At 50.2% G+C, this 25,049-nt stretch overlaps 3 protein-coding genes across 6 annotated transcripts; 2 read left to right on the forward strand and 1 right to left on the reverse strand.

Moving 5' to 3' along the window:
- Nucleotides 1-27: 27 nt before the first annotated feature.
- TNFAIP1 (TNF alpha induced protein 1) lies at nucleotides 28-10,282 on the forward strand. 2 transcript variants are annotated; one of them, XM_068979139.1, is made up of 7 exons: nucleotides 28-127; nucleotides 3,414-3,731; nucleotides 4,278-4,447; nucleotides 5,072-5,161; nucleotides 5,245-5,297; nucleotides 6,080-6,275; nucleotides 7,669-10,282. In XM_068979139.1, the coding sequence occupies exons 2-7, from the start codon at nucleotides 3,527-3,529 to the stop codon at nucleotides 7,903-7,905; spliced, it is 951 nt and encodes a 316-aa protein (XP_068835240.1). In that variant the 5' UTR covers nucleotides 28-127; nucleotides 3,414-3,526; the 3' UTR covers nucleotides 7,906-10,282. The 2 variants fall into 2 exon arrangements, with proteins under 2 accessions (XP_068835240.1, XP_068835241.1); XM_068979140.1 differs by having other exon boundaries at nucleotides 33-127; nucleotides 3,521-3,731.
- A 555-nt stretch (nucleotides 10,283-10,837) lies between these two features.
- Nucleotides 10,838-19,146, reverse strand: POLDIP2 (DNA polymerase delta interacting protein 2). Of its 3 annotated transcripts, none has more exons than XM_068977003.1 (11): nucleotides 18,937-19,146; nucleotides 17,519-17,600; nucleotides 16,578-16,621; nucleotides 15,788-15,884; nucleotides 15,533-15,608; nucleotides 15,193-15,300; nucleotides 14,663-14,799; nucleotides 13,856-13,882; nucleotides 13,523-13,648; nucleotides 12,503-12,582; nucleotides 10,838-11,770 (listed from the first exon to the last, which is right to left on the reverse strand). In XM_068977003.1, exons 1-11 carry the CDS (start codon nucleotides 19,095-19,097, stop codon nucleotides 11,656-11,658), a joined length of 1,053 nt encoding a protein of 350 aa, XP_068833104.1. In that variant the 5' UTR covers nucleotides 19,098-19,146; the 3' UTR covers nucleotides 10,838-11,655. The 3 variants fall into 3 exon arrangements, with proteins under 3 accessions (XP_068833104.1, XP_068833103.1, XP_068833105.1); XM_068977002.1 differs by having other exon boundaries at nucleotides 16,578-16,675; XM_068977004.1 differs by lacking the exon at nucleotides 13,523-13,648 and having other exon boundaries at nucleotides 16,578-16,675.
- Nucleotides 19,147-19,297: 151 nt separating this feature from the next.
- Nucleotides 19,298-24,434, forward strand: TMEM199 (transmembrane protein 199). Its single transcript, XM_068978237.1, has 6 exons — nucleotides 19,298-19,499; nucleotides 21,470-21,543; nucleotides 21,860-21,949; nucleotides 22,450-22,492; nucleotides 22,705-22,817; nucleotides 23,115-24,434. The coding sequence occupies exons 1-6, from the start codon at nucleotides 19,298-19,300 to the stop codon at nucleotides 23,208-23,210; spliced, it is 618 nt and encodes a 205-aa protein (XP_068834338.1). The 3' UTR covers nucleotides 23,211-24,434.
- The last annotated feature ends 615 nt before the right edge of the window (nucleotides 24,435-25,049 follow it).

A 25,049-nucleotide genomic window follows, 5' to 3' on the forward strand; every position in this document is an offset into this window, starting at 1 on the left:
GGGCGGAGTCCTTGGGTGGAGGATGCGAGTTTCGGCCCGGGATTGCTGGAGCTCGAGCGGCCACAGTTCGGGGGCGGCACGGTGTCGACTTGCAACCCAGCTGAGAGGAGAGGCGCCACCGGGGAGGGTGAGAGCCGAGCTGGCCCATGCCCTAGGGGAAGGGATGGTTGGGTCCTGGGCTGAGCAAAGAGAGCCCCACGCGGTCTTGGGGAAAAGGCGTGGGACGGCGAAAGGGGGGTGGGTGTGGAGAGCTCAAATCCTCCCCTGGGAATGGGTGTCAGAACCGGTCTCTGTTTCTCAATAGTGAGGAGGGGTACGAGTTGGGAAAGACTCTACACTGGCATGGAGAGGTTGGGTCTGGATAAATTTGCCCACACCTTTTGGATGTAGCAATAGAATTACACTTTGGATTTTCTGCTAGATCCGCTCTCTCTGACCAAGATCGGCTCCTCCCCTCGCCATCCCTGGTGTGACGAATTTCTGGGACCTTCTTTCCTTAGGACCCCACCTTCTAACACCGCCGTGATTGTTTGCCCTTTATTCCGCTTAGGTTCCCATTCGCTTTGCCTAGTGTGACACAGATAGGCCCCTAGCATCCCCAAATACCCACACACAAAGTCCGGAAGGAAGAGCTCTGAGGCTTTCAGTGGAAACTTCATTTTCACTGGAATTACCTTCTGGGGCGTCACCTGCCACAGGATTCCTGGAACGTATTGGCCTGGGTGGAATCTGAGCAACTGGAATCTCAGCTGACGTCATCCAGGGGCTCAAAGCAATTGCTTTGTTGGAAAAGAATAGATTAGTTTGGATTTGTCTTCCTTTGTTGGCAGCCGCCTAACCTTTGGTGAGCTCCTTTTCTTTGATCTTGGGGAAATTGGGGCTAGACACAAAATGCATAGAGAACTTGTTAAAACCTGTTAAGGGGTGGATTTATTCCTTCCGGGTGGGCAGTTTGGTAAAGTTATCTCATACCATTCAAGCTTACTTAATTGGGCAGTCTGCTGGGGCGGGGCGCTAATCTCATCCATACTGGACAAACCACCAAAGGAGTTCAGTACTTCATACAGCACCTGTCCTGGCCTTTCCTTGGACATTCTTTCCAGGATGAATGGTCAGTCACTCAGTCATGTCCAACTCTGCAACCGCAGGGGCTGTAGCCCCCCAGACTCCTCTGTCCATGGGATTTCCCGGGGCAAGAATACTGGAGTGGGTTGCCATTTCCTTCTCCAGGGGATGATCCCGATCCAGGGATCGAACCTGCACTTCCTGTGTTTGCAGAAGGAAATGGCAACCCACTCCAGTACTCTTGCCTTGAAAATCCCATGGACAGAGGAGGTTGGTGCAGGCTACTATCCATGGGGTCACAAAGAGTCGGGCACGACTGAGCGACTTCACTTTCACTTCACTCTTTACCACTGGCGCCACCGGGGACCTACTTAAATCTTTTCGGGGACAGTTTCAGTCTAACAGATTGACGAATACTTACAAATGTGCATGGCATTGTCTTAAGCACTGTTTGGAGAGTGGAGTAGTAAATGTGGGAAAACCAGTGCACTTCTGGGTTACACTTAGAGGAGATAATGATGTAAACTTCAGCATGCTGTGATGATGAAGTGAGGTCATTTCACTTTTTTTCTGACTCCCATTACCAGCACTGTAGTCCAAGCCTTCGTCGTCTCTTGCCTAGACTTCTGGTCTTCACACTTGCTCTCTTGCATTCATAGAGTCCATTCTCTACACAGTAGCCAGGGTGATCTTAGATCATATCGCTTCCCTGCTCTAAACCCTACAGTCGATCTTCACTGCAATTAATATAAAATCCAAACTCTTCAATATGATCTGCTGCTGCCTTCCCTGACTTCACATCCAGCCATCTTCCCCCTTCTTTCTTTGCACCAGCCACCTTGGCCTTATTTCTGCTTCTAAAACTTGCGTCTGACCAAGGAACTTTGCACCTACTCTTCCATCTGTCTGGAATGCTCTTAAGAGCTTAGCTGGAATGTCACCTTCCCAAAGAGCCTTACCCTGGCTCCCCATCTAAATGAGTCCCTCTTCCTAGTCACTCGCCTTATTAAGTAAGTTTTTCACTTCTGAAATTGCCTCATTTTTTCATTTTCTTGTGTCTTCCCACTATGAGGTTAGCTTCACGGGACTGACTCTTGTTCTCATCTGTATCCCCAGAACCTGGCACAAAGCAGGGACACGATAAATACTCTTATTATTTTTATTCTTGTTAATGAACAAGAATATTCACGTTTTTTTGAATTCCTGAAGTCAAGGACAGTATCATTTCATCTCTTCCTGCTTAACTTGGTAGGCACTCAATATTTTATTGACAAAGGAGTTAAATGAAGTGATGATATATATGCGAATAGTACCTGGAACAGAGTAAACATGCAAAGAATGTTGGCTTTCTGTTTTCTCTCAGTGAATGAATTCTAGCAGTTCTTTAGATAGCCAAAACATGTAGAATCTAGATCACAAGGGGTGGTCTGACTATGTCTTCCTCTGCTTTCCTTGCTTCTCTGTCCTGTAAACTCCTGTCAGTGTTTCAGTTTCCAAATTACCTAATTGTTCTTAGACTGATCATCTGGTTCTTTTTCCCCATTCTTGTTGGGCGGGAAGAGAGGAGGAGATAGGGCTGGGTCCCCTCTCAGGAAAAAAGAAGCAAAAATAGCCATCCTGTAGTTGTTCTAGCCTGAAAAATGGTGACAATTTCAGGAACTCAGGGCAGGGCTGATGCCAAAAAAGAGGAAGGTCAGGAAACCTCAGTGGGAACCAGGATAACCTCTGCCAGGAACACTGGCCAGCTCCCTCCAGCCTGGCTCAATCTGTGTTCTCCTGAAGTTGTTGTTACTTGCCTTCGTGAAGCCAGACTCTGGGTGGTGCTCAAAGGAAGCACTGGTGCAGGCTGCCCCGAGCCTGGAGTCATTAGAAAGGAAGTGCATCCTGTCCCTTGGACTCCTGGGAAACTCCTAGGCTGGCTAGATTCCCAGTAGGTTTGGCTGGAAATCTTGGATCCTGGGAACCTCGAGAGGAAAACAGCTGGAGTCTAACTGGTGGATCCCCAGGGTGAGGACTTCTGCTCTGCCTAGTCTATTCCTGGAGCTATCTCTGATTAGCTCCAAGAGTTTGCTTGACCTCTTTGTCACCCAGAGGTGGGCCAAGTCTCAGGGAGACTGATGAGGTGACCAGCACTGGGTTCTGGAAAACTGTGCTCTCAGACCTGGTAACTGGTACCATGAAGAACATCAGGAATGTTTTTTTGTCGTTGCCTAAGGCTCAGCTTCTCAGGGAGTCTTGGGCTCAGAAGGAGAGAATGACTGGCTGGTCAGTGTTTGTCTTCCTGTCCCCTCCCAGCTGCGGGCTCTCCTCCACTGACTCCTGTCTTCTCTCCCATGTCCTGCTCACAGCGCTGAGAGTATGAGGCTCTGGCCTCCACTGGCCACTCACTCGTGACCCTTCCACCACGGCGGAGCCTTCCAAGCCAACCTCCTGCCGTGTGGTGATCTACTTGCAGCGGGAGATGTCAGGAGATACCTGTCTGTGCCCAGCCTCGGGGGCCAAGCCCAAGCTCAGCGGCTTCAAGGGAGGAGGCCTGGGCAACAAATACGTCCAGCTCAATGTGGGCGGTTCCCTGTACTACACCACTGTGCGGGCACTAACCCGGCACGACACCATGCTCAAGGCCATGTTCAGTGGGCGCATGGAGGTGCTGACTGACAAAGAAGGTGAGGCACGGGGGCTTGTTGGGCGGGATGGGGGTGGGAGGTGGGAGAAGGAAGTGACCTCAGAGCACGGCCTAAGCCTGGCAGATCTGGAATCTAGATTCATTTTTCTTCTTCATCTAGTACGGGACTCCTTCACCTGGAGTTCTTGTGCAGCTTCAGAAATCTCTGAAACTGTACATGGAATGTTGTGTGTGTACATATTTTTCAGGGAGAAGAGCTGTACTTTTTAAATGTTCACACAGGACTAGATTCTCATAAGAACCATCACCAGAGTGCCTGAGCAGTGGGCAGAAAGCAGGCAGGGCTGGGTGGTTTCTGTGTTGCCAGGAGGTGGGCCTGGAGGGCCTGTGTCTTCTTGGTTTCAGGGAGGAGGGGTGAAGAGCAGCCATGGGCCTCAGAGCCAGAGGTTCCTCCTGTTACCCTGTGCTGTGGGCTCTGTGCTCCTTATCACCTGCCACCAGGCTCGCCAGGTGGCTTTTGCCTGCTGTCTGCCCTGAGGTACCTGGAGACAAACAGTAACCCTCGGGGGCCTGTCTGAATCCCTAGGCTGGATCCTCATAGACCGATGCGGGAAGCACTTTGGCACCATTCTGAATTACCTCCGAGACGACACAATCGTCCTCCCTCAAAACCGGCAAGAGATCAAGGAATTGATGGCTGAAGCAAAATATTACCTCATTCAGGGGCTGGTGAACATGTGCCAGTCTGCCCTGCAGGTGCGGAGGCAGAGGCAGGGCGGGTTGATGAGGGCGGGGTTGGCTCCCTCCTTCAGGGACGTAGGGTGCAGTTCCTGGAAGACCACATGGCACGTATGAGATGAGTCCAAACCTAGTTAGACACACCATGTTGCCCAGGCCAAGCAAGCTGGCAAAGTGAGTGAAAGTCACTCAGTTGTGTCTGATTCTTTGTGACCCCATGGACTGTATAGTCCATGGAATTCTCCAGGTCAGAATACTGGAGTGGGTAGCCTTTCCCTTCTCAAGGGGATCTTCCCAACTCAGGAATCAAACCCAGGTCTCCCACATTGCAGGCGGATTCTTTACCAGCTGAGCCACAAGGGAAGCCCCAGCAAGCTGGCAGCCAGTTTATAAGGTGACAGACTCAGGTGGAGTGACTAGACCCTGCTTCTAGTTTATATGCCTAGGTATCTGGAGTTTAGATTTCTGAAAGTGGGGATCTGCTTGCCAGTTGGCAGTTTCTTCTGCCAGGGGCCTCCTGTCTCTATCTGATGCCTCAACAAGCAGGGGGTAGCCACGGCAGAGGGGCTCTGACAGCTCCTGGGAAAAGCCTGGCAAACAGAAGATCTGGAAGAAAAAGATTGTTTGCTGTTTGTCACCCAGGACAAGAAGGACTCCTACCAGCCTGTGTGCAACATCCCCATCATCACTTCCCTGAAGGAAGAGGAAAGGCTCATCGAATCCTCCACCAAGGTAGGCGGGACCTCCAAGGGGTCGCCAGGGGCGGCAGGCAGGGGGGGCCAGGTCCCTGGCCCTCACCTTCTCTCCCCTCACAGCCCGTTGTGAAGCTGCTGTACAACAGGAGCAACAACAAGTATTCCTACACCAGGTAGGGGGGCACCCTGGCAAGGGTGGGGGATGATGCCCAGGGAAGGGCTGAAGAAGCAGCTGGAAGGGCTGAGTGGACAAACTGGGCAGCAGACTCAAGGGAAGCCACCTGCACGCCTGGCACAGTTGGCATGAGTCTGGGTTTTGGGAGAAGAGAGCAGAAGGGGAATCAGGGCCAAGGCATTTGGAACCCAGTGCAGGGCCCTGGCCGGGATGGAGACAAGACTGAACATGAACATGTAACTGAGCATGTGTCATGTCCGGCAGTGGGCCAGGGGTTTTCCCCACATTCTCTTACAGGGCTGGGAGGCCAAGAGGCTGGAACTCCTCTTGAGACAGCCCTTGTTCTTTGCATCTGGGCCAGTGGCCTCCTCATCCCCCAGTGTCCTCTCAACAGGCCATAGCTAGGTACAGGCAGGAGGCTGCAGGCCCTCAGTGATTCCTGTCACCCCTGCAGCAAGGGAAGGAGGCTGACTGCCGTCTCAACAGGTCCTCCTCCTCCTGTTAAGACGGCAGTCAGCCTCCTTCTTTTTGGGCCTGCTGAGAGGAGGCTCTCCCTCAGCTCTCTCTGTTGTAACTTAAATCCAACTTACCTCCTTCCCCTCAGAGGCCCCCAGATTCACAGGGGAGCCCATGACCCTTTCTCACCATCCCTCTGGCGTCCTGACTTTCCCTCATTTTGTGAGCACGATGGGGGAGGGGAGGGCAGGGGAGCGCCCAGCCTGCACCACCCCTGTGCTGGGATCTCACTCCCAGGCCGGTGGGCTCTCACTGGTTTTTCAGCAACTCTGATGACCACCTGCTGAAAAACATTGAGCTGTTCGACAAGCTCTCCCTGCGCTTCAACGGTCGCGTGCTCTTCATCAAGGACGTCATTGGCGATGAGATCTGCTGCTGGTCCTTCTACGGGCAGGGTCGGAAGCTGGCAGAGGTGTGCTGCACCTCCATCGTGTATGCCACCGAGAAGAAGCAGACCAAGGTATGGGGCTTCCGCCTGCCTGCGTGCGGCTGACCCTTTCACCGCCCGGTGCACATCCTGCTGTGTTTCCCACACCCACCGCAGTGGTGTTGCTCAAGGACAAAAGCCAATGCAGGGAGTTTAGGGAATGCACAGAATTCTGCTCTGGTCAGCTGAGAGGCAGGGCTGTTGACCAGCGGGGTAACTGGAGTTGGCCCAATTCAGATCGGAATTCTGGTCTGATAAGACATCTGGATAGGACATTTAGACCTTCTGGGCCTCAGTTTCCTCATTTGAAGATCTGAGAATGAAAGTATGAATTTAACAGAACTGTTACGAAAATGAGACAGTTCTGAGGAGAAGCAGTGCAGGGCAGCAGAAATAGCTCTAGCCCTTGGTGGTTGGGCATTCCTGGTCAGTCAGCTTGCCTCTGCAGTGACAACACACTGCCAGGCACAAGGGATTTGACAGGAGATAATAAATTCAATTTTTATAATCTGTAAAACGGAGACTAGGGCTGTTAGAAATTTAATTCTACATATATACACACATATATATTATATATATATACATATATTCTATATATATACACACACATATATATATAAATATATAAAGATCTTCGGGCTTCCCAGATGGCACCAGTGGCAATACAGGAGACACAAGTGATCCAAGTCCGATCCCTGGGTTGGGAAGATCCCCTAGAGGAGGAAATGGCACCTCCAATATTCTTGCCTAGAGAATCCCATGGACACAGGAGCCTGCTGGGCTGCAGCCATGGGGTCGCAAAGAATCGGACATGACTGAGCGCATGTGCACAACAAACCCAACTAACTCTCCCCAGGCTGCCAGCAGACGGTGCCTCCCTGGAGAACAGCTGCCCCCCGGTGTTTAGGAGACGACAGACTGCTAGGGTGGAAGGGCAGCTTGTCTCGGGGGAGATCTGTGTGCATGTGAAGGGCTCAAAGCAAGTAGGTTTTTTTGTTTTCTGTGTGCCCAGCTCTCTGCTCAACACTTTACAATCTTCATATAACATTCACAACAGTCTCTGAGGTCAGTGTTAACATTTGGAAACTTAGGCACCACAAAGTTAAATCTGAGACCCCACAGCTAGTGAGTGGGGGAGCTGTGTTTGTACCTAGGCCTGACCACAGAGCTAAGGCCCTGACCTCACCACATACTAGTCCACTGTTCTGGGATTGGGTGGGGCAGGGTACTAGTCTTCTGCATCTTTATGTCCGTAGAATACATCTCCTCATGCCTCCTTCAGAGGAAGACCTCCGCCCGCCCTCGCAAGACAGAAAGTCAAGTCTCTTAAGAGACTTCTGGAGGCCTCATGGAGTTAGCAGGGCCAAGGGCCCTGACGTGCTGTGCCCTCTTTGGGATGAAACCTCATGCTGTTTTCTCGTCCCAGGTGGAATTCCCAGAGGCCCGAATCTATGAGGAGACACTCAACGTCTTACTCTATGAGACCCCCCGAGTCCCTGACAACTCCCTCTTGGAGGCCACAAGCCGGAACCGCAGCCAGGCTTCCCCCAGTGAAGATGAGGAAACCCTGGAACTGCGGGACCGTGTCCGCCGCATCCACGTCAAGCGCTACAGCACTTACGATGACCGGCAGCTCGGCCACCAATCCTCCCATCGCGACTGACGAGACCCTCCTGGAGTCAGGGCACGGGACACCCCATCGCCCCTCTTGTGGAGCCCTGCCCCCTCGGCCACCCCACTCTGCTGCTGGCTGGGTCTCTGCCCCAGCACCCAGAGGCACGACAGGACCTGCCTGGGAGGTCAGAGGGCCTGAGCAGCGGAGGGCTTGTGTTTCTCTGCCCGGCTCCCTAAGCACTTCGGGAGGACTGGCCTGTTTGCTCAGCCCCTCCCTTTCTGCCCGTGGGCTGAATGGACTGACCCATCCACCTCCCACTAGGAGCATTCCCCTCTGCCCTTGGCTGAGCGAGCCTTTGCTCTGCTGAAGGCTACTTTAGGCCTCAGGGGAGGCCCATGGGGACCGAGTCTCGCTGAGGAAGGTGGCTTCTGGTGCTGTGGAGGCCCAGTTTCTTACAGGAGGTGGGGCTCCTTTTTTCCTAAGCACAGGCTTGATGAGTTACGTTTTTAACAAATAATCTAGGAAATGATTAGTTTTTAGTTTTAGTTGAATAATGAGGGGACTGGGTATCTCTGCTACCACTCCAGGGTTCCAAGATCCACAGTAAAGCAGAACCCTTGGCCCTTTTGATACCTTTGGGATCTGTTTCTTTAAAGCACTTTGTACTTTTATTCAGGAGATTTGTAATCTGCCCTGACCCACGTCATCTGATCTAATTCCCCTTTCCCTGTAGAGTCAATCTAAGGGAGGGGAAAGAAGCAATAAAAAAACTGACCAGCTCTAGCTTTGCCACAGTGGCCAAGCAGCCAACCCGAAGAGCACTGACGGGGTGAGTTTGTGTAAGTTAGGACCTGTGGTCCTAATAACACCCCTGTAAGAAAGGATAGTTTACCCCTGCATCTTCAGAGTCACATAAGCACTGACTCTTAGGGTCTTACATGACTGTTCTCTTTGATTCTCTCGCCCTTGGCTCTGAGGCAAGCTGTCCTCACTTACTGTAAGCCCAGAGGGCCGTTGCGGTGGCGGGGGGCAGGAGCTGCAGCAGGAAGGCTGGAGCCCATGGGCCCCACACCCACCTGCCCATCATCCAAGGACAGCAAACACAGCCCCGCATTCCCCGGGGCCCCGCTGAGGTGGTTATGCTTGGCCATCCATCCCCCCACCGCCATCCATGCTCTTGGTTTGGGGGATGGTGGTTCTGCCCAGTGGTGAGTCCCTGAACACAGGAGGATGTGTGTAGCCTAAGAGCCTTGAAAGGGTTCTTCTTTTCTTTCTTGCTGGGTAAATTTGGCTCTAGAGATGCCGCACCCTTGGGTAAGGGTGCAAGTTCCTCTTCATGGCTTCAGTTTTCATTCCCTTCTGTTTGGCTTGGCCCGCGGGCAGCTGCTTATCTGAATTCTTTTCTAAAAGAATGCCACCAGGAGGGAGCTGTTCAGCCAACCTAACAAACCAGCACTGCACTCAGCAGTACCCAGTCAGTCAGGAAAAGACATAGCTGATCAAGTTCATGTCTCTTGACTACTCTGACTATAGCTAAGTGGCTGCTTATAGTTGAGCCTATGGGAAATGCCAGGCCGGGGTTAGTAGACACAAAGACCTGTGCTAGGGCAAGAGAAAGGTGACTCTAATCAGGCATTTTACGCTAGTCATATTCTTGAATGCATAGACTTTCAGGTGAGGCACCTTGATGGTCAGCTATGAACGGTTCTTCAAGCCTTCACTGGAGTAACAAGATGAAGACAAATCCATTTCTTTGGCCAGATTCCAACTCTGGGTTTCCCACAGCAACTGGAATGCTTCTGCTTGAGGCCACCAGTCTATTTCCTCAGCTGCCTTCCCGAAGCCCTTTAATACTCAAAGTCCCAGCTCCCCACTGAGGTATTTTAATGCTTGTCCCTTAACCTCGCCAGTCCCTGGGCCTCTCTTCACTGCTGGGACTTTGAGATCCTCAGCTGTCTCAGTGGTGAGCAGTCTTTTCTTTCTGAGACAGCACAACAGTCTGGGACTCTGGGCACTTATCTCCTCCGGTTGAAAATATCTCTTTGGTTTTAAAATACTAACATTGAACTCACTGAAGTCATCTTAGCTTTTAAAATCAGACTGTGTTGTAAGGGTCTGGGGAATTTTGAGTTTCCCAACCCCATTCAGAAAACAGCTCTTGGCTGTGTGAATTTTTCAATTCTGAGCAGCCCTGGGGAATGTACACAAAAAGTGTGGATGAAGGCTAAACCTTGTCAGTTTCTAAGAAAACTGGAAGCCTACTGTTAATCACATGGCCCAGCATTATTAGGTTCTGATCTCTTACCTGACCAGGGTCTGCTGAAGGATGGCACAGGTCCTGGCATGAAAGAACTTCTTTTATCATGTAACTACAATTCTCTGTTGCTCAGCATAGGTGATGGAAACAAACACTAATTTCTAATAAAACTGTTACACTGCAGTGGTTCAGAGCCGTGCTTACAGGGAGTAGAGCTTGGTCACTCACTGCTGTGTGGACATAATTCATGTATTTCTGTTCACCACCTGACTACATTCTCACTGGGGCCTATGCCCTATTGCACTCAGTTGCCCTGCAACCCAGGCTCCCCCTGGTGGAGGATTAGTGAAACTCGGTCAGTCATGTCTGACTTTTTACGACCCCACAGACTATACAGTCCATGGAATTCTCCAGGCCAGAATACTGGAGTGGGTAGCCTTTCCCTTCTCTAGGGGATCTTCCCAACCCAGGGATCGAACCCAGGTCTCCCGTATAGCAGGTGGATTCTTTACCAGCTGAGCCACAAGGAAAGCCCAAGAATACCAGAGTGGGTAGCCTATCCCTTCTTCAGCAGATCTTCCCAACCCAGGAATTGTACCGGGAACTCCTGCATTGCAGGCGGATTCTTTGCCAGCTGAGCTAAGGTGGAGGATTAAGGACAACACTATAAAGGGCTGGAACTGAAATTTAATATTAACTCAAGAAAACGACCTCTTTAACAATCACTACGGTAGTCAGGGAGCAAGCAAGAATCCTAAGAATCAGGGCAAAAATGCAGCACATTTTTATCTCTGGCTCTTGGAGATCTTCAAGAAGCTCAGAAAGTAGCTTGGCTTAGTCTGTCCATACCTAACGCTCCCTGGCAGAGTTTCTGCATTTCTGAACTGGAGGCCTGAGACTGGTGCCCATGGCTGGCAGGCCCACTGCTCCAGGAAACCCAACAGGCTTGCCTCACTCCTTTGACCTTGCTGCTGCCCTCCAGCTCTGCACTTGGCAGAGAATAAAGAAAACAGAGTCCAGTCCATCCCCCGCCTCACTGGCTGAGTGACCTGGGAGACATCAGGCAAACCCCTGCCCCACGATGGAGACCCTAGCTCCGAAGGGGCAGCTTCCTGGAAGGGCAGTTAAGGACAGTAACCAACGGGCCCCACCAGGTCAGAAAAGGAGCCTAAGACCCCGGCAGAGATGGGAAGGGTGGCCAAGCGTACACTGGTTTATTGCCCAAAACTCACATTCTGAACAACTGTGTGACAGGCTAGGGGACCCCCACACCTATGGCAGCTGAACACAAGAGCTCCTGATGGAAAGGTTTACTGGAACACAGCGTAGGCAGGGCTTACGGGGAAGGCCAGCCTTGGAGGAGGCCCACATGGGTCTTCTGGAAAAGAGTTATAATCCACCCGCCAAAGTAAGAACCCCGCAATCAAATGGCACAAACGATTAAGAGACCCACTGTGGCCATTACAGAGTTCTGCAGCAACTCTCATGGGATGTGAGCTGTTGTTCAGGGCGGAGCCTGGGTGCTCAGGGGCTCTGCTGGCCTACCAGTGAAGGCCTGAGGGCGGTGTCTTCTCATCTTTATTGCTTTCCAGGGAGAAGGGAGGGATCCGGACGTCAAAGTGGGAACCATCAGGCCTCTCGAAGCGGAAAGTGCCCCTGGGAGTCAGAGAGAAACTGGTTTAGAGGTCTGGAGAGCCCTGTGCCCTCAGCACCACAACTGAGGCAGAATAAAGCAGGCCCGGGCTCTTCTGCCTGGCTCATGCCAGGATAACACTGGTCCAGGGACCCAAGCCATCCTGGCCCTTCATGAAAAGAAGAAATGAAGTTGTCCTGAATTCAGCCCTTCGATGCACCCTGCATAAGCCACCCAACTATGCTTTCAGGATACAGAGTGAAACACCAAGGGAAAAAACCAACTCATCGGCAGCTCTGTAGCAAAAAGTCACCAGACCGCTTTGACCTAAGTCCTCATCCCACAGGGGCCTTTCCAGATGGCACAGTGGTAAAGGATCCACCTGCCAATGCAGGAGATGCAAGAGACACAGTTTGATCCTTGACTGGGGAATATCCCCTGGAGAAAGAAATCTCCAGTATTCTTGCCTGGAAAATTCTATGGACAGAAGAGCCTGTCAGGGTATAGTCCATGGAACTGCAATTAGACATGACTGAGCAACTGAGCACACACACACACACACACACACTCATTCCACAAAATCACAGAGAACTGGGAAAGTCATGAATCAGGCAAGACTCACACAACAGTGAACGGCAGATACAGCTCCACCTCAGGACTTCACTGGGTCCAGAGTGAACTGCATGCTATGAGCTCTTACTTTTCTGACCCGCAGTGTCCATGGACCTAAGCTGCCCCCACACCCACTTACTCACCACATGTGCCCACTGGAGGCCTGCAGGGAGACGTGGCTGCTGTACTGGAAGGCGGGCTGCTCCTTGGATAACACTGGTTCCTATGAGGGTTCAGGCAAAATAGGTCAGACCAGACAAGCTCCCTGTACCCCAGGGCCACATGCTGACCATCACCGAGTCAGGACCAGATGCCCTCTCATGCCACCATAACGGCCAGCCAGCACCTCCTCTCACAGCACCACCATTAACCTGGGCCTTTTACTCTGGCCCTGGGGAAGATAATCTCAGACTAAACATCTGAGGTTTCCAGACAAAGATGCCAAGATCTCTGCAAATATCCCTTTCAGAGTCCATTCACTAAGTGCCTTATGATCAGCAAACATCTGCTAACTTAAGTCCTGGTAATCATAAGATAATAGATGTTATCCTAAAAAACTGAGATTCTGGTTAAATAACCTGGCCAAAGTTATGCAGCAAGTAAACAACACAGTGGGCATCTGAAAAGAGATGAGCTCCAAAGCCCTGTTCTTTCTATCCCACGCTGCCTCCCCAAGTCCCTGCTAACGTGTATAACTGCTTATTGAATGTGGCCTTCTCTTGCCTTTATTTCTCAGGAGAGTGGGTGGGGTAGCACAGGAATTGCAAAATCAGATCTCTTCAAGGGCCACCAGAGGATGTATGTGTGTGAAGAGGCAGAGGAAGGACAACTGGGAGTGGTGGGGGCTGTGTGCCACACCCAAAGGCTTCCCAATTCAGATTTTTAAACAGGGTGGCCACCAATGTTACTTACTTGGCTCCAAATCCAGGACCTGCTGCTATGAGTTATAAGAACCATGGGCTAGTTACATAACAGTCTCAGTGTCACCATCTGTGAAATAGGTTATAAGACGCCTCCCTCACAGTGAGCTTTCTCACTCTTAACAGTCCTGTGCTTTCACACACTGAGCCCGTCCCTAACCACAGAGGAGGCGACCATGCCTTAAGCTCCCAGGCCTGCTGGGTGAGACCAGAAACCAAGATCATCAGCCCAAAGATGCTCACCCTGCCCACCACCCCTCGGCCTCGCACTGTCTCCAAGGTGCCGGATAGACTGAATATCCTCCAGTGTCGCTCCCGGAGCTGAACCACGTCACTGTCGAGGTTCTCCAAGCGGATGCAATAGCGCCACTGTGGGAGCAGGGGAGAGACTTCACGTCTGAGAAGGAACAGAGCCTGGGCTCGCCCCCCGGTGATTCTGAGAGCAAAGGGCAACAAAGGCCAGTACCTGCACTGCACGGGTCTCATCTCCCACCCCGGAGGTAAAGCCCCCACCTCCCAACCTGCCCCCACAGGCACGCCTCCTGAGCTCCCCTCCGCCGGAGATTAGACACTCACCCAGTAGACGTGGGAATTCTGGGCTTCCTGGGGAAAAACAAACACAAAGAATTTCAGTCCCCAAGGGTAGAAATTCCAATCAACATCTCTCCAGTGGAGCAGATGTATTCCAGGATGGATGCAAAGACAGAACAAAGCCACAAGTATCTTGATGACGTGCTAACTATGGCCAACATGCCCAGAGGGAGGCAGGCTCCCTGGGCCCTCCCCTGGCCTCCTTCCTCCTCATCCTATCAAGATCACAGAGCTGGATGAGAACAGAAAACAGAGGAGAGGGCCCTTCCCTCTCACCACTCTCCCCATCAGCCGCTGCCCCTTCACCCACCACTGCTGCCCAGGCTGCTGTCTTCCTCCTCTGCCTTCCCACATCCCAGCAGGATAACAACACTTGGAAAGCTGTAGGCTGGCCTCCCCCACTATCGTGAGCTCCTGAAAGGCAGGTACAGTCTTTCAGTTTTGTCTCCCTAAGACCCAGGTTACAGCCAAGCAAGAAACAGCTCAATAAATTTATAAAATGTGGGAAGAGGAACCTATGGTGATTTAAATAAGTATGTGTATGTTCTTCATAATCATGGCTCCCTTTGAGCCAGAAGAGAAGAGAGAGTCAACCTGGAGGCCTCCTTCCTGGGATCTGAGAGTTTCTTTGCTCTAGGTCTTGGTGTCAGCTCTTGCCAAGAGGGTGCTCGACCCCAATCAATACACGCAGCACTGGAAACCAGAACCTCAGGCACATGGTTTAAATGTGGTGACACCACACAGAACCTGGGCGCCCGGCCCTGAGGGAAGGTATCAAGGCTCAGCACCTACCCTCATGCCCATGTAGAAGGGGATGACGGTGACACGGATATTCTCCGTTGTTTCCCGGTGGACATCAGAGAGCTCCAGCCAGGGGTGATTCTTCTCCTGCCAGGCCCGTAGTGTCTCCCGAGCCACAAAAGGGGGTGCTGGGGCAAGAAATGACTGGTTAGACCAGGCCAGCGGCCAACTGCTCCTCTTATAAAACCCTTCCCAGTGATGGTCAAGGTATATAAGACACATGAGCAAAAGCAGCACAGGCTGGAAGAAGGCACAGGGCTGCCTACCAAGAATAAGCCCCAAGGAGGAATATGACGTCAGGGGAAGAGAAGTGGCCTGGGAGTTAGGAGCCCTGGCTCTCAGATCTCACTCTGCCACTACCTAGCAACCTTGAGTTGCTCTCATCATCCCTGAGCCATCTACCTGACAGGTCTAAAGGGAGGTTAAATCAAGTTGTAGAAACAGCTTTGAAACTGCTTCTGTGACACTGTCTTTGAAGAAAGGGCCCTCCCATTCCAGCTTCCCTTTATGAGAGAGGGTACCTTTTGTCTGGTCATACAGAAGAAATCTTTCAAAGAGCTCATGCTGGATAGGAACCTGATCAGTGGAGGTGTAGGGGAGGATGTCTTCATGGCTGACATAATCCAGGCCTGGCAGAGAGAGAGAGACAGAAAACTCAGGGAGGAACGGGGAAGAGTGGGGCTGAAAAGAAACTCAATTTCTGGGCCTTGTCCCAGGGTGGGACAACCCTCGCACCAAGGCTCTCAGCATCTACACACCCTCCAAAGCAAATTCAAGGACAGCAGAAAGGCACTGGAATTCTCTTCCTGAGACACACCAGACCCCTCACCGATGGGCACCACTCAGACGGTCATAACTCACCTGGGATGGCATAGAGGGCCCGGCTGTCGTCGTGATTAGCCAAGAAAGTCACAGCTTCTGTCTGAGATCTCTGAGACTAAGGCAAGAAGCAAGTCATAGGTTTGCTCGGTCACTATCCAGTCCTGAGGACTTGGGGCCCAGTGCAGTATGGAACTGTTGGATCCCTCTCCTTCTCTTAGTCCCCATCAGGGTCTTAGTCCCATCAGGCCTTCCCCATGGAAAAGAACCCCAGGCACAGCCACCTTGCTTACTTACTATATGTGGACAGTCTCGGGCATCAATCAGCACCTGGTAGTAAGTGTGAGTTTTGCCTTTCACCTCCTTCGAGCCGTGGCCGGCAGGGTTCTCTGCTCTATGGGGCAGGAGGAAAAGCCGAAGCTCAACCTGAGAAACGGAAGCGGGGCCTGCCCCAGCTCCCTACCACCCCCTCACCTAAACAAACCAGTGCCTGAACTGAAGGGGCTTAGCAGCAGCTGGGCAGACGTTCAGCACGCCCTGTCCCAACGCTCCCCAGTCAGGAGCAAACAATAGAGTGGGGTGAAGAGTCATCGTTTATCTTACTTTCTGGATGCCTCTTTAAAAAAGGGGCCAAGCTGAGAAAATCATACTGCTGCTTCAGTCCCTGGAGCCCAGAGCACCTCACTCTTCTCACATCCCAGGGGCTCTCTGTGATCACTTAATGGAGCTGGGCCTTTTCTTTTTTTAAAGTACTCTAGTGATGGTAAGAGATGAGGAGAAAGATTCTAACTGAACAATCAAGAAATCAAGAAGCCTAGTTCCCCAAATGCCCTCTAGGATACTTATAATGCAAACTAAGAATGCCTGGGGTGAGCATCCTGGGGAGGTCCGAAGGGACCCTTTGGCTTAAGACTCAGAACTCAGCACTTTTGTCTCCATGGGCATCAGTGCCAAGGGCGTGTTTTGGGACTGTTCCTAAGGTCCAGAAGGATGCTGTCTTGACTGCTGGGACTCCAATTACGTATGTCTACCATGGGTCAGGCCTCCTCCAGAGGATACTGCGAGGCACAATGAGAGGGAAACTCACTTTTCTGGGGCTGCAGAAGCCACATCCCGGTCATAAAGTCTGGCCTGCCAGGGAAACAGGACGACACCTCGGTAGCCAAAAACACTGTGAAGGAAAAGCTGGGAGAAGAGAGGCTTCAGTGAGTCTGCAGTCAAGCAGGTACATCCAGGTGGCGCCCAGACCACTAAGTGGCACAGGTGGTGGCAATTCCAGCACAAGGTCTTGCTATTCTTTCCCTTGGACTCTGAGATCCACCCAGACCAACTGTGGAGCACGTTTACTGTCCCTGTACCTGGCTGACTTCTACTGAGCCATCAGGCCATAGCCGAGGCCTCAAGGAAGCCTTCCCTTCCCTCCCTTCCACTTAGCATGGTGTACAGCTGTGAACCATGTGTATTCTGTAATTCTTTTCTTAGACTGTCAACTCCATGAAGGAACTGCTTTCTGATTTAATACCAATGCATAAAGCCCACTCTATTGTAGGCATACAGGGGAAAAAAGCTGAATAAACAAAAAGTCCTCCTTATCTACAAGAGGCCTAAATCTATCTCAGTAGATCAGGCATAAAACTGACTCAGAAAAAGAGCCTCACACCCAGAGCTTAATTCACTGCACTCAATTCAACTAGAACAAAGCATCAAAAAGCAGGCCCTCCACTGGCTTCTCACCAATCACTATGTTAGATGACTCTTTAGCAATAGGACTTTCTCCTCAATATAGTTCAAACCATCTCTGTCCACACTAACTTGGAAACAAAAACCGATGACACATGAAGTGCATTCAAATTCAGGAAAACAGGAACAAAACACCATCTTAACAACAACAACAACAAAACTTTTGATTCTGGTCTGGCACCAAACATCAAGGCAGAAAATCATAATGTTCAGGCCTGTGGCCAAATTTCACCCTTTCAGAAGCAGAGCATACCCTGAAAACAAAAGATGATGCTGCCCAGCACTCACCTGTCCAGTCTCATATTTTCCATTCTGTTTTGGCACCTCGAACACACCAACTGTCTCCAAAACTTTGCCCTCTGGTCGGTTTCTAATTAGGACAGAAAAGGAACAAGGAACTGAAAAGCTAATAAGTGAAGGGTACTAATTCATCAGAAAAAGCTACTAGGATACTGGGGGGGCCGGGGCCATGACAGCAGAGAAGGGTTGCGGCATAGGGGCCAGCTGAAGCAGGGAAGGGTCCTGCCAAGCCACCCCTCCACAGAGATTCTGCTGCTCCTCCTCTGAGGACCAGCCGCAGATGCCTCCTTGGTTTCCATGATATCTGACAGCTCCTAAATCACTTTCTTCTCTCTTGACTCTTAGCATTCCTCTATCACGCCCTCAGACCCTGCTTCATCATATCCCTTGCCTCCATTTCTTCCCTGACCCATCCTCCTGACCTCCCACAGCAGTGACTGCCTTTCCCATCTTGCATTTCAGTTATTTGTGTCACTGTCTTATCTCCATTAGAGACTGTAAGTTCCCTGGGAGCAATGTTTGTGTCTGATTAGCCTGTGCTCCCTCTCAGAGCCTAGGGTATAAGGGGTGCTCAAAAGAAAACTTCTTTTGTGTCATCATGCCATGCCCAACTCCACCTCTAAACTGCAGTCCTCATCCTGGCATTGCACCAATGTTATTCTCGCAATCTAGCTTTTGTTCAGGTTTACATCAGTTTTCAGAGGAGTCTTAAATTGCAAATAGCTATCATCTCTCCCCCATGTCTGTGTCTCATCTCAGCCACTAAAAGGTCAGCTCTCACAGTGACTTCTGGACCAGACTGCTTTTTCTGGGGGCCCTTCAAAGCACCGTTTTCTTACTATTGTGGAGAGGTGAACTCCATGTCTCCTTCCACTTGGTTCACCTGCCCCAATTTGATCTCTAGGGTCCCATCCCTAGGCACATTGTTCATACCATCCCCGTGGCCTCAAACCCCCTTCCTCAAGTCACATAAAGAGAGTATGTGCCCCCAAGGTCACACTGAAGCCTGGGACCCACGCAGGGCGTAGACTCGGGTCCTGTTTCCCACTTCCAGCATCTTTCTGAGGGAGGCCTTGACCCTCAGTCACGGGCTGGGGGTTCAAATTAAAAGCCCTAGCACTTAATTGAAGGACTTCCCACCAACACCGGCGCTCGGATGCCCGCATTCGAGGAAGTAGGCTTTGCTCCGAGAGGGTTACTAGTTCCCCCTCGGAGCCCGTCCGGCACAATCCAGGACTCTGGGCCGCGCTCCCTTCCTCGTTCCTGGCACGCGTCCCAGGCAGCGCAGGTCGGCTCTCGGCCGGAACTCTCCCGGGTCGAACTCCTATCACCCTCTGCCGCTGGGCCCTCTGGCCCGGGACACGCTCCTTAGGCTCCGGGCCCGACCCCCGCGCTCCGTCCCTCACCGGGACGAGAGGTGCCTCAGCGTCGTCGTGGTCGCCACGGGAGGGAAGACCCCAGCTCCACCCGCCGCACAGAACGGCCTCGGCCCCCGGGTCCCAGTCAGCGACCGGGACCACCATCGACTGCCCACGGTCAGGGCCCGCCGGGCCACACAGCCCGCCATGTCTAGCCCGAGCGCCCGCTGGGCTGCTGACACACCGCCCGACCCGCGGCCGGGCGGCGTTCCGCCCCCGCCCCACACTGCCCCGCGCCGTTGCCCCGCCCCCTTGGCTCTCTGCCCCGCCCCGCGAGTTTCGCGCTTCTTCCGGCGCAGGCGGACGGAAGTCAAGGTTCTGGGTCACCTGACCGTAAAGTCGGCTAGTAATGGCGTCTTGCTTGTTAGCTGGCGAGCGATTTGTACGCGCTCTGGGTCCTGGTGGGGAGCTGGAGCCAGAGCAACTGCCCGGGAAGCTGCGAGCAGAGCTTGAGGCCGCGCTAGGGAAGAAGCACAAGGGCGGCAATCGCCCGGCTCGCCTGGTTTCTTTCCGCCTGATCCGGGATCTGCATCAGTACTTGAGAGAAAGGGGTGAGCCCCAGTCTCCGGTTCAGAGTCGCCTCATTTTTTCCCAGAGTTTAGGCCCTTCCTGAGGTGTTTTTTTCCTGAGGAGGTGTATCTGTTGCTGAACCAAACTCGCGGCTTCTTTCATGACTTCCAGCAAAGCCAATATACTGAGGCAGGGTTGTGGTGAAGGAAAGTACAGTATTTAATGCAGGGTGCCAAGCAAGGGAACGGGAAACAAGGCTCAAATCCACTCTCGCTTGGAATTTGAGTAAAGGAACTTTCGTTTAAAGGAGAAGAACAAAAGCTAGGAATAATTGTCGTGTGACATTTCCTAATTGTGGTTTCAGGAGTCAGAATGTCTCTGATTTACGATTCTCAGGTCAAGTGGTCCTTGGCTCCGGTGTCTGTTAGCTCACTTTGCCCTGGAGAAGCAACCAGAGTTTTCACATTAATGATGATATTTATAACACTACATTAAAGATGTTATCAACAATAGCAGTTTTAGTCATCAGACTCTGGTTCATTAGTATTCTGTTAACACAAGATAGAAGTTAGAGGAGACAGGGAAAGGAATAAAGTTTTAGATAGATTAATCGTAAGGTCAGCAAGGAAATTCAGTTTTAGGGGGACTGAGTTTCGAATCCACCACTCTTTCACCCGTGGAATGATAATCTGGCCAACCCAAGAGTAACCTCATAAATCCTGGGGAACCAACCCACTCTCTTCATAATTTCCACGGGAATTTTTCGTGGATGACAAAATTTACTTGTGCAGTTTCTGTTCTCTTGAGTCTCATCTTTACATCTAGGCCCACGTGACCCTTGAGGAAGTCCAAATTCCAACTCAGTAGCACAGCACAGGTTCAGTTTCTTTCTTTTAAGCCACATTTTAAAAAAGGAACATAGTGAGCTCGCCCTGTGTGTGAATCTAGATTTCTTTCCATCTTAAAAGCAAGAGTGGTCACATCTGATAGAGTTGGTTGTTTTTTGTTTTTGGGTATAGAATGATGGGAAGTTCTGTTGAAATATCTGGACTGGGAGTGACATCTGAATTATAGTCCTAACTGCTACTGACTCTTTGTGGAGGAGTCATTTCTCTTCCTTGAGCCTCTGTTCGCTTATATGTAAAGGGGTCCAGTAAGACAAACTGGCATGTAAGGTCTTTTGCCAGAATTAACAGCCTACCCAGAAATGTGAAGGGTAGATTACTCAATTATTAGAACTAAAAAGGACCTTAGAGTTCATCTAGCACTGTGTCCTCTAAGTATTCACCATCACTAGGCCTTAAACCTGTTTAGGGCACGTTCTTTTGTGGCCACAGAAATGACCTAACTTAAAGGCAAATATGGAGAAGGCAATGGCATCCCACTGCCGTACTCTTGCCTGGAAAATCCCATGGACAGAGGAGCCTGATAGGCTGCAGTCCATGGGGTCACTAAGAGTCGGACACGACTGAGTGACTTTACTTTCACTTTTCACTTTCATGCATTGGAGAAGGAAATGGCAACCCACTCCAGTGTTCTTGCCTGGAGAATCCCAGGGACGGGGGAGCCTAATGGGCTGCTGTCTATGGGGTCACACAGAGTCAGACACGACTGAAGCGACTCAGCAGCAAAGGCAAATAAAAATGACCTACTTGTTACTAGCTGTAACATTGGTTGGGTAATTGAGCCAACAATTAAAGTCACTGTGTAGCAGTAGGATATACTTATGTATAAGGGAATATCTTAGTTTCTTTCCAGTGAAAAATGATCTTGCAGATGAACTGAGATAAGAGTAGCCATGTTTTATTTTGGTAGAAAGAATTGGCGGGCTGGGGACTTCTTTGGCAGTCCAGTGGTTAAGATGCCGTGCTTTCAATACAGAGGGTGCGGGTTTGAACCCTAGTTGGGGAACTAACTTCTACATACCTCATGGCACTGCCAAAAAAAAAAGAATTGACGGGCTAGATCCTTCTCTGATCCTTCAACCTCACCTCTATGCATTTTTCCTCAGGTTCCAAACTATACCTTCATGAGCTCCTAGAAGGCAGTGAAATCTATCTCCCAGAGGTTGTGAAGCCTCCTCGGGTACGTAAGGGATATATTTGTGAGAATGGATGTTGACTCGGATTTATTCATTTTATTTCCAAATTTATGAATCTTTGGCCTCAAAAATTGTTCTTTGAATCCTTGAGAGCTGGGGTGGAGGAAACCAGATATTGTCCTCCCAGTTTGACAGCTTGAAAAACTGATAACCAAAAAAAAAAAAAGTTTCCAAAGCACTGGAGGCAGGACTGGTGCCTGGGTCTTCTTAGCAGTACTTTGCCCCCTGAAACCAGTGATTGTGATGTGTTTTCTAGCAAGCTGGAAATATCATTCTTCTTGTTTGTTTTTTCTGCCTCAGAACCCAGAGCTAGTTGCTCGTCTGGAAAAGATTAAGATACAGCTGGCCAATGAGGAATATAAGCGGATCACCCGCAATGTCACCTGTCAGGTAAGAGCCCACTCTTCAATATATGGACCCTGTAGTCCCTGAAAGCAGGGCCCTGCACTGGGAAGACACACAGATGAAAGAAAAAATGTGGAAACCTGGTTTGTATACTATTAATATTAAGGGACTGTAGAAGCTCTGTGCTGCGTACAAGCCAAATACAGTTCCCATCCTATTTACTGAGACTGTCGGCTCAAATGGTGACTGATTTTTAAAGGTTGTAGATGTGGAGATGAGCCTGGAGCCATTCTTTTGGCAGAGCACCCTACTTTTCTCTGGCATGCACCTGGCCCAGAGGAGGAGAGGGATACATGGGTACTGGAAATATATGTCTCTTCTCTGAAATGCTTGATCCAGAGTAGAATCCAACTGGTCCTAGACAAAATCCAGGGAGAAGACAGAACTAGTGTGTTGGCTAATAAAGAGGGCTGAGCCCAGACTGACAAATGAATACTGTCTGGGCTGCTTCCATTCTGAAACCCTTTGTTTTTTCTTTTTCCAAGGATCCAAGGCATGGCGGAACTCTCAGTGACCTGGGAAAGCAAGGTGAGGTACTAGGAAATCAGGCTGTGAAAGCCTCTCACTGGGATGGGTCAGCCGTGGTCCTCCTTCCCACTCCATTGCTCAGGATTTAAGCCTGAGCTGTTCAGGCTTGCTGTTTGAGGGAAGCCTGGCTGATGGGGGAGGCAGCTGTGAGATAAAAGGGCCTCATGGAGGATGCTGACCTAAAAGTTTCTTGCCTGGGCTCCTCCCCAAAGTGAGGTCAGTGAAGGCTCTGGTCATCACCATCTTCAACTTCATTGTCACGGTGGCGGCTGCCTTCGTCTGCACTTACCTTGGAAGCCAGTATATCTTCACAGAAATGACCTCGGTGAGTAGGTTCTGGGCAGGGCAGGGTGCCCTAGTTGGGAGTGTTGGTGGGATAGGGAGAGGTACACGAAAATGCTTTGAACAGGTTATGTATTTATGTGATAAACAAAGGGGGCATTTGATCTGTCCAGCAGTCATGGAGGTAGATAATAACCTCAAGAGAATCAGGATCCGGTTTTCTTCCCTTCCCCCCAACTTATGGGCTGGGTTGAGGTCCTCTCCATCCTTGTTAGGTTCTAGAGGCTCCAGAGCTGGAAGCTGGTCTGCATCCCATAAGCCTGATTCTCTCCCTTCCCAGCGAATACTGGCTGCCTTGATCGTGGCCTCTGTGGTGGGTCTGGCCGAGCTATATGTCATGGTGCGGGCGATGGAAGGCGAGTTGGGAGAACTGTAACTGTGCTTCCTCATCAAAGTCCGGAGACTCCAGGGTCTCAGCTGCCAGTTGCTGATTCTCAGTCAGTGATTCGTACTCAGCCAAGCCAAGGCCACGTGCTCTTCCTACAGGACAGCCCCATCCTGTCAGTTAACAGAGGGAGCTGTAGAGGAGACTCAGACAACAACAGGAAAGAACTGGTCTGTCCGTACATTTTCCTGAAGCCAGTGCCCATCTGCCTTCTACTGTCCATTCTGGGCGTTGCTGGGGCTGGTTTTTTTCCCCACTGGAATCAGAGAATCCAGGCCTTTCCAGAAGTAGACCATACTGCCTTGAACTTGCCCAGGTGCACAAGTCAGTGTTCGTCCTTGCTCCACATATCATGATGCAGACCTGTAATTTATATCAGAAGACTCCAATAAAGCAGAGGGATTCGCTTTCTCCAGTTTGTGCTGGAAGAGGAACTGATCAGAGGACATCAACTAAGAGAAAGCCAGTTGGTATAGGATGGTGCAATTGTACTCAAAGCAACTTTTTGGAATCTTAGTTTCTGCCTTCATCTTTTTCCTTCTGCTGGCCTTGTTCAGATTTTCTGTGTTTCTGCCGGTCTTCACTATTCATCAGCCCTCCTTCAACTTCCCACTTTCCGGTCACCCTTTGCTCTGCTTCCAAAAATGAAAAAAGTTCAGATAGCAAAGCAGTATGTCTGCTTTTAATTGCAAAAGCCCTTGTACTTGTTTGTATTTGTAAGGAGAGTATGTCTACTGTGAGTTGTCTCAGCTAATGAAGGGAGAGATTCTTTGTAGACTGGTGACTGTTTTTAGATTGAACTGTATGTGTAATTTATACGAGTATACACATAACAAAAATATATGGTATGTGTACATATTGTTATACATAAGCCTGTTACAGGTTATTTTATGCGGATTCTTGAACATATTTGGGTAAGTGCAAAAAATAGTATGTAAAATTGTTTTACATGATTGCTTTTGGTCTTCAGAACTATTCCAGAGGTTAGACAAGGAAGCAGTTTTAGGTCCCTTTTCCGGAAGACAAAACTGAGGCTGAGAGAGGTCAAATGACCCTCAGCAGTCCTTTTTCTGTTAAATGGAGCCAAAGACTCCTAGGTTATCTTGAAGTCTCTGTGTAATGTTACACTTTTAAGAACTTAGATTAGTGGTGTGTTGATGGAATCTGTATAAGACTTTTAGAAATTACAGTGGCATTATTATTTATACAATAAATATTTATCAAATCAGCATATTCTTCTGTTTGTTTGTTTGTTTGTTTTTAACTTTGGCCATGCCACACAGCATGCGAGATGTTAGTTCCCTGACCAGGGATTGAACCCAAGGTCCCTACAGTGGAAGTGTAGCATCCTAACCACTGAGCTGCCAGGGAATTCCCTCCAGGGTATTCTTATTTCAAATCTTATGACAACAGAGAAGTCCAAAGGCTTCCATAGTTGTGAGACTTAATTCAGGTCTGCTCCTAATGGGAGACTTTTTATTTCTGTTTGTTCAGTGTATGAGCTCCTAAGGTCTTTTTTTCCCCCAGGACACTCTTCTGTTTTAGAAATTATACACTCACTGACTCAATAGACGTTTCCTCCACAGTATTGCCAGTTTCTTGAATTACAGCAAGTCAGCCTCTAAGGACAATATTCTACACGAGAGAGAAGGAGGGTGTAGGCCCTTCTGTTACACCACAGATCATTTTGTTGAGAAATCAGGATTTCTGTTGTTGACTGGAAGAAATATCAACTTGAAAAAAAAATACAGGTGGCATTTTACAGTGCTTTTAGCAATCCTGACTGTTTAAGATTGAGTTAAAAAGCTACAATGAATCACTCTTCGCTCC

The sequence above is a fragment of the Capricornis sumatraensis genome, chromosome 8 (genome assembly GCF_032405125.1).
Source record: "Capricornis sumatraensis isolate serow.1 chromosome 8, serow.2, whole genome shotgun sequence".
In the NCBI taxonomy this organism is placed as follows: Eukaryota; Metazoa; Chordata; class Mammalia; order Artiodactyla; family Bovidae; genus Capricornis; species Capricornis sumatraensis.

What these genes read in the sequence shown, in the direction of transcription:
- POLDIP2 (XM_068977002.1), bottom strand. Translation starts at nt 19,097, where the DNA reads ATGGCGGGCTGTGTGGCCCGGCGGGCCCTGACCGTGGGCAGTCGATGG. An exon ending in TCTGTATGACCAGACAAAAG is followed by an intron (nt 14,800 to 15,192) that starts GTACCCTCTCTC and finishes TTCTTGCCCCAG; the next exon opens with CACCCCCTTTTGTGGCTCGG. An exon ending in GCCTCCAGTGGGCACATGTG is followed by an intron (nt 11,771 to 12,502) that starts GTGAGTAAGTGG and finishes TCTGACTCCCAG; the next exon opens with GGGCACTTTCCGCTTCGAGA.
- TNFAIP1 (XM_068979139.1), top strand. Translation starts at nt 3,527, where the DNA reads ATGTCAGGAGATACCTGTCTGTGCCCAGCCTCGGGGGCCAAGCCCAAG. An exon ending in GGTGCTGACTGACAAAGAAG is followed by an intron (nt 3,732 to 4,277) that starts GTGAGGCACGGG and finishes CTGAATCCCTAG; the next exon opens with GCTGGATCCTCATAGACCGA. An exon ending in AACAAGTATTCCTACACCAG is followed by an intron (nt 5,298 to 6,079) that starts GTAGGGGGGCAC and finishes CTGGTTTTTCAG; the next exon opens with CAACTCTGATGACCACCTGC.
- TMEM199 (XM_068978237.1), top strand. Translation starts at nt 19,298, where the DNA reads ATGGCGTCTTGCTTGTTAGCTGGCGAGCGATTTGTACGCGCTCTGGGT. An exon ending in TCAGTACTTGAGAGAAAGGG is followed by an intron (nt 19,500 to 21,469) that starts GTGAGCCCCAGT and finishes ATTTTTCCTCAG; the next exon opens with GTTCCAAACTATACCTTCAT. An exon ending in CCCGCAATGTCACCTGTCAG is followed by an intron (nt 21,950 to 22,449) that starts GTAAGAGCCCAC and finishes TCTTTTTCCAAG; the next exon opens with GATCCAAGGCATGGCGGAAC.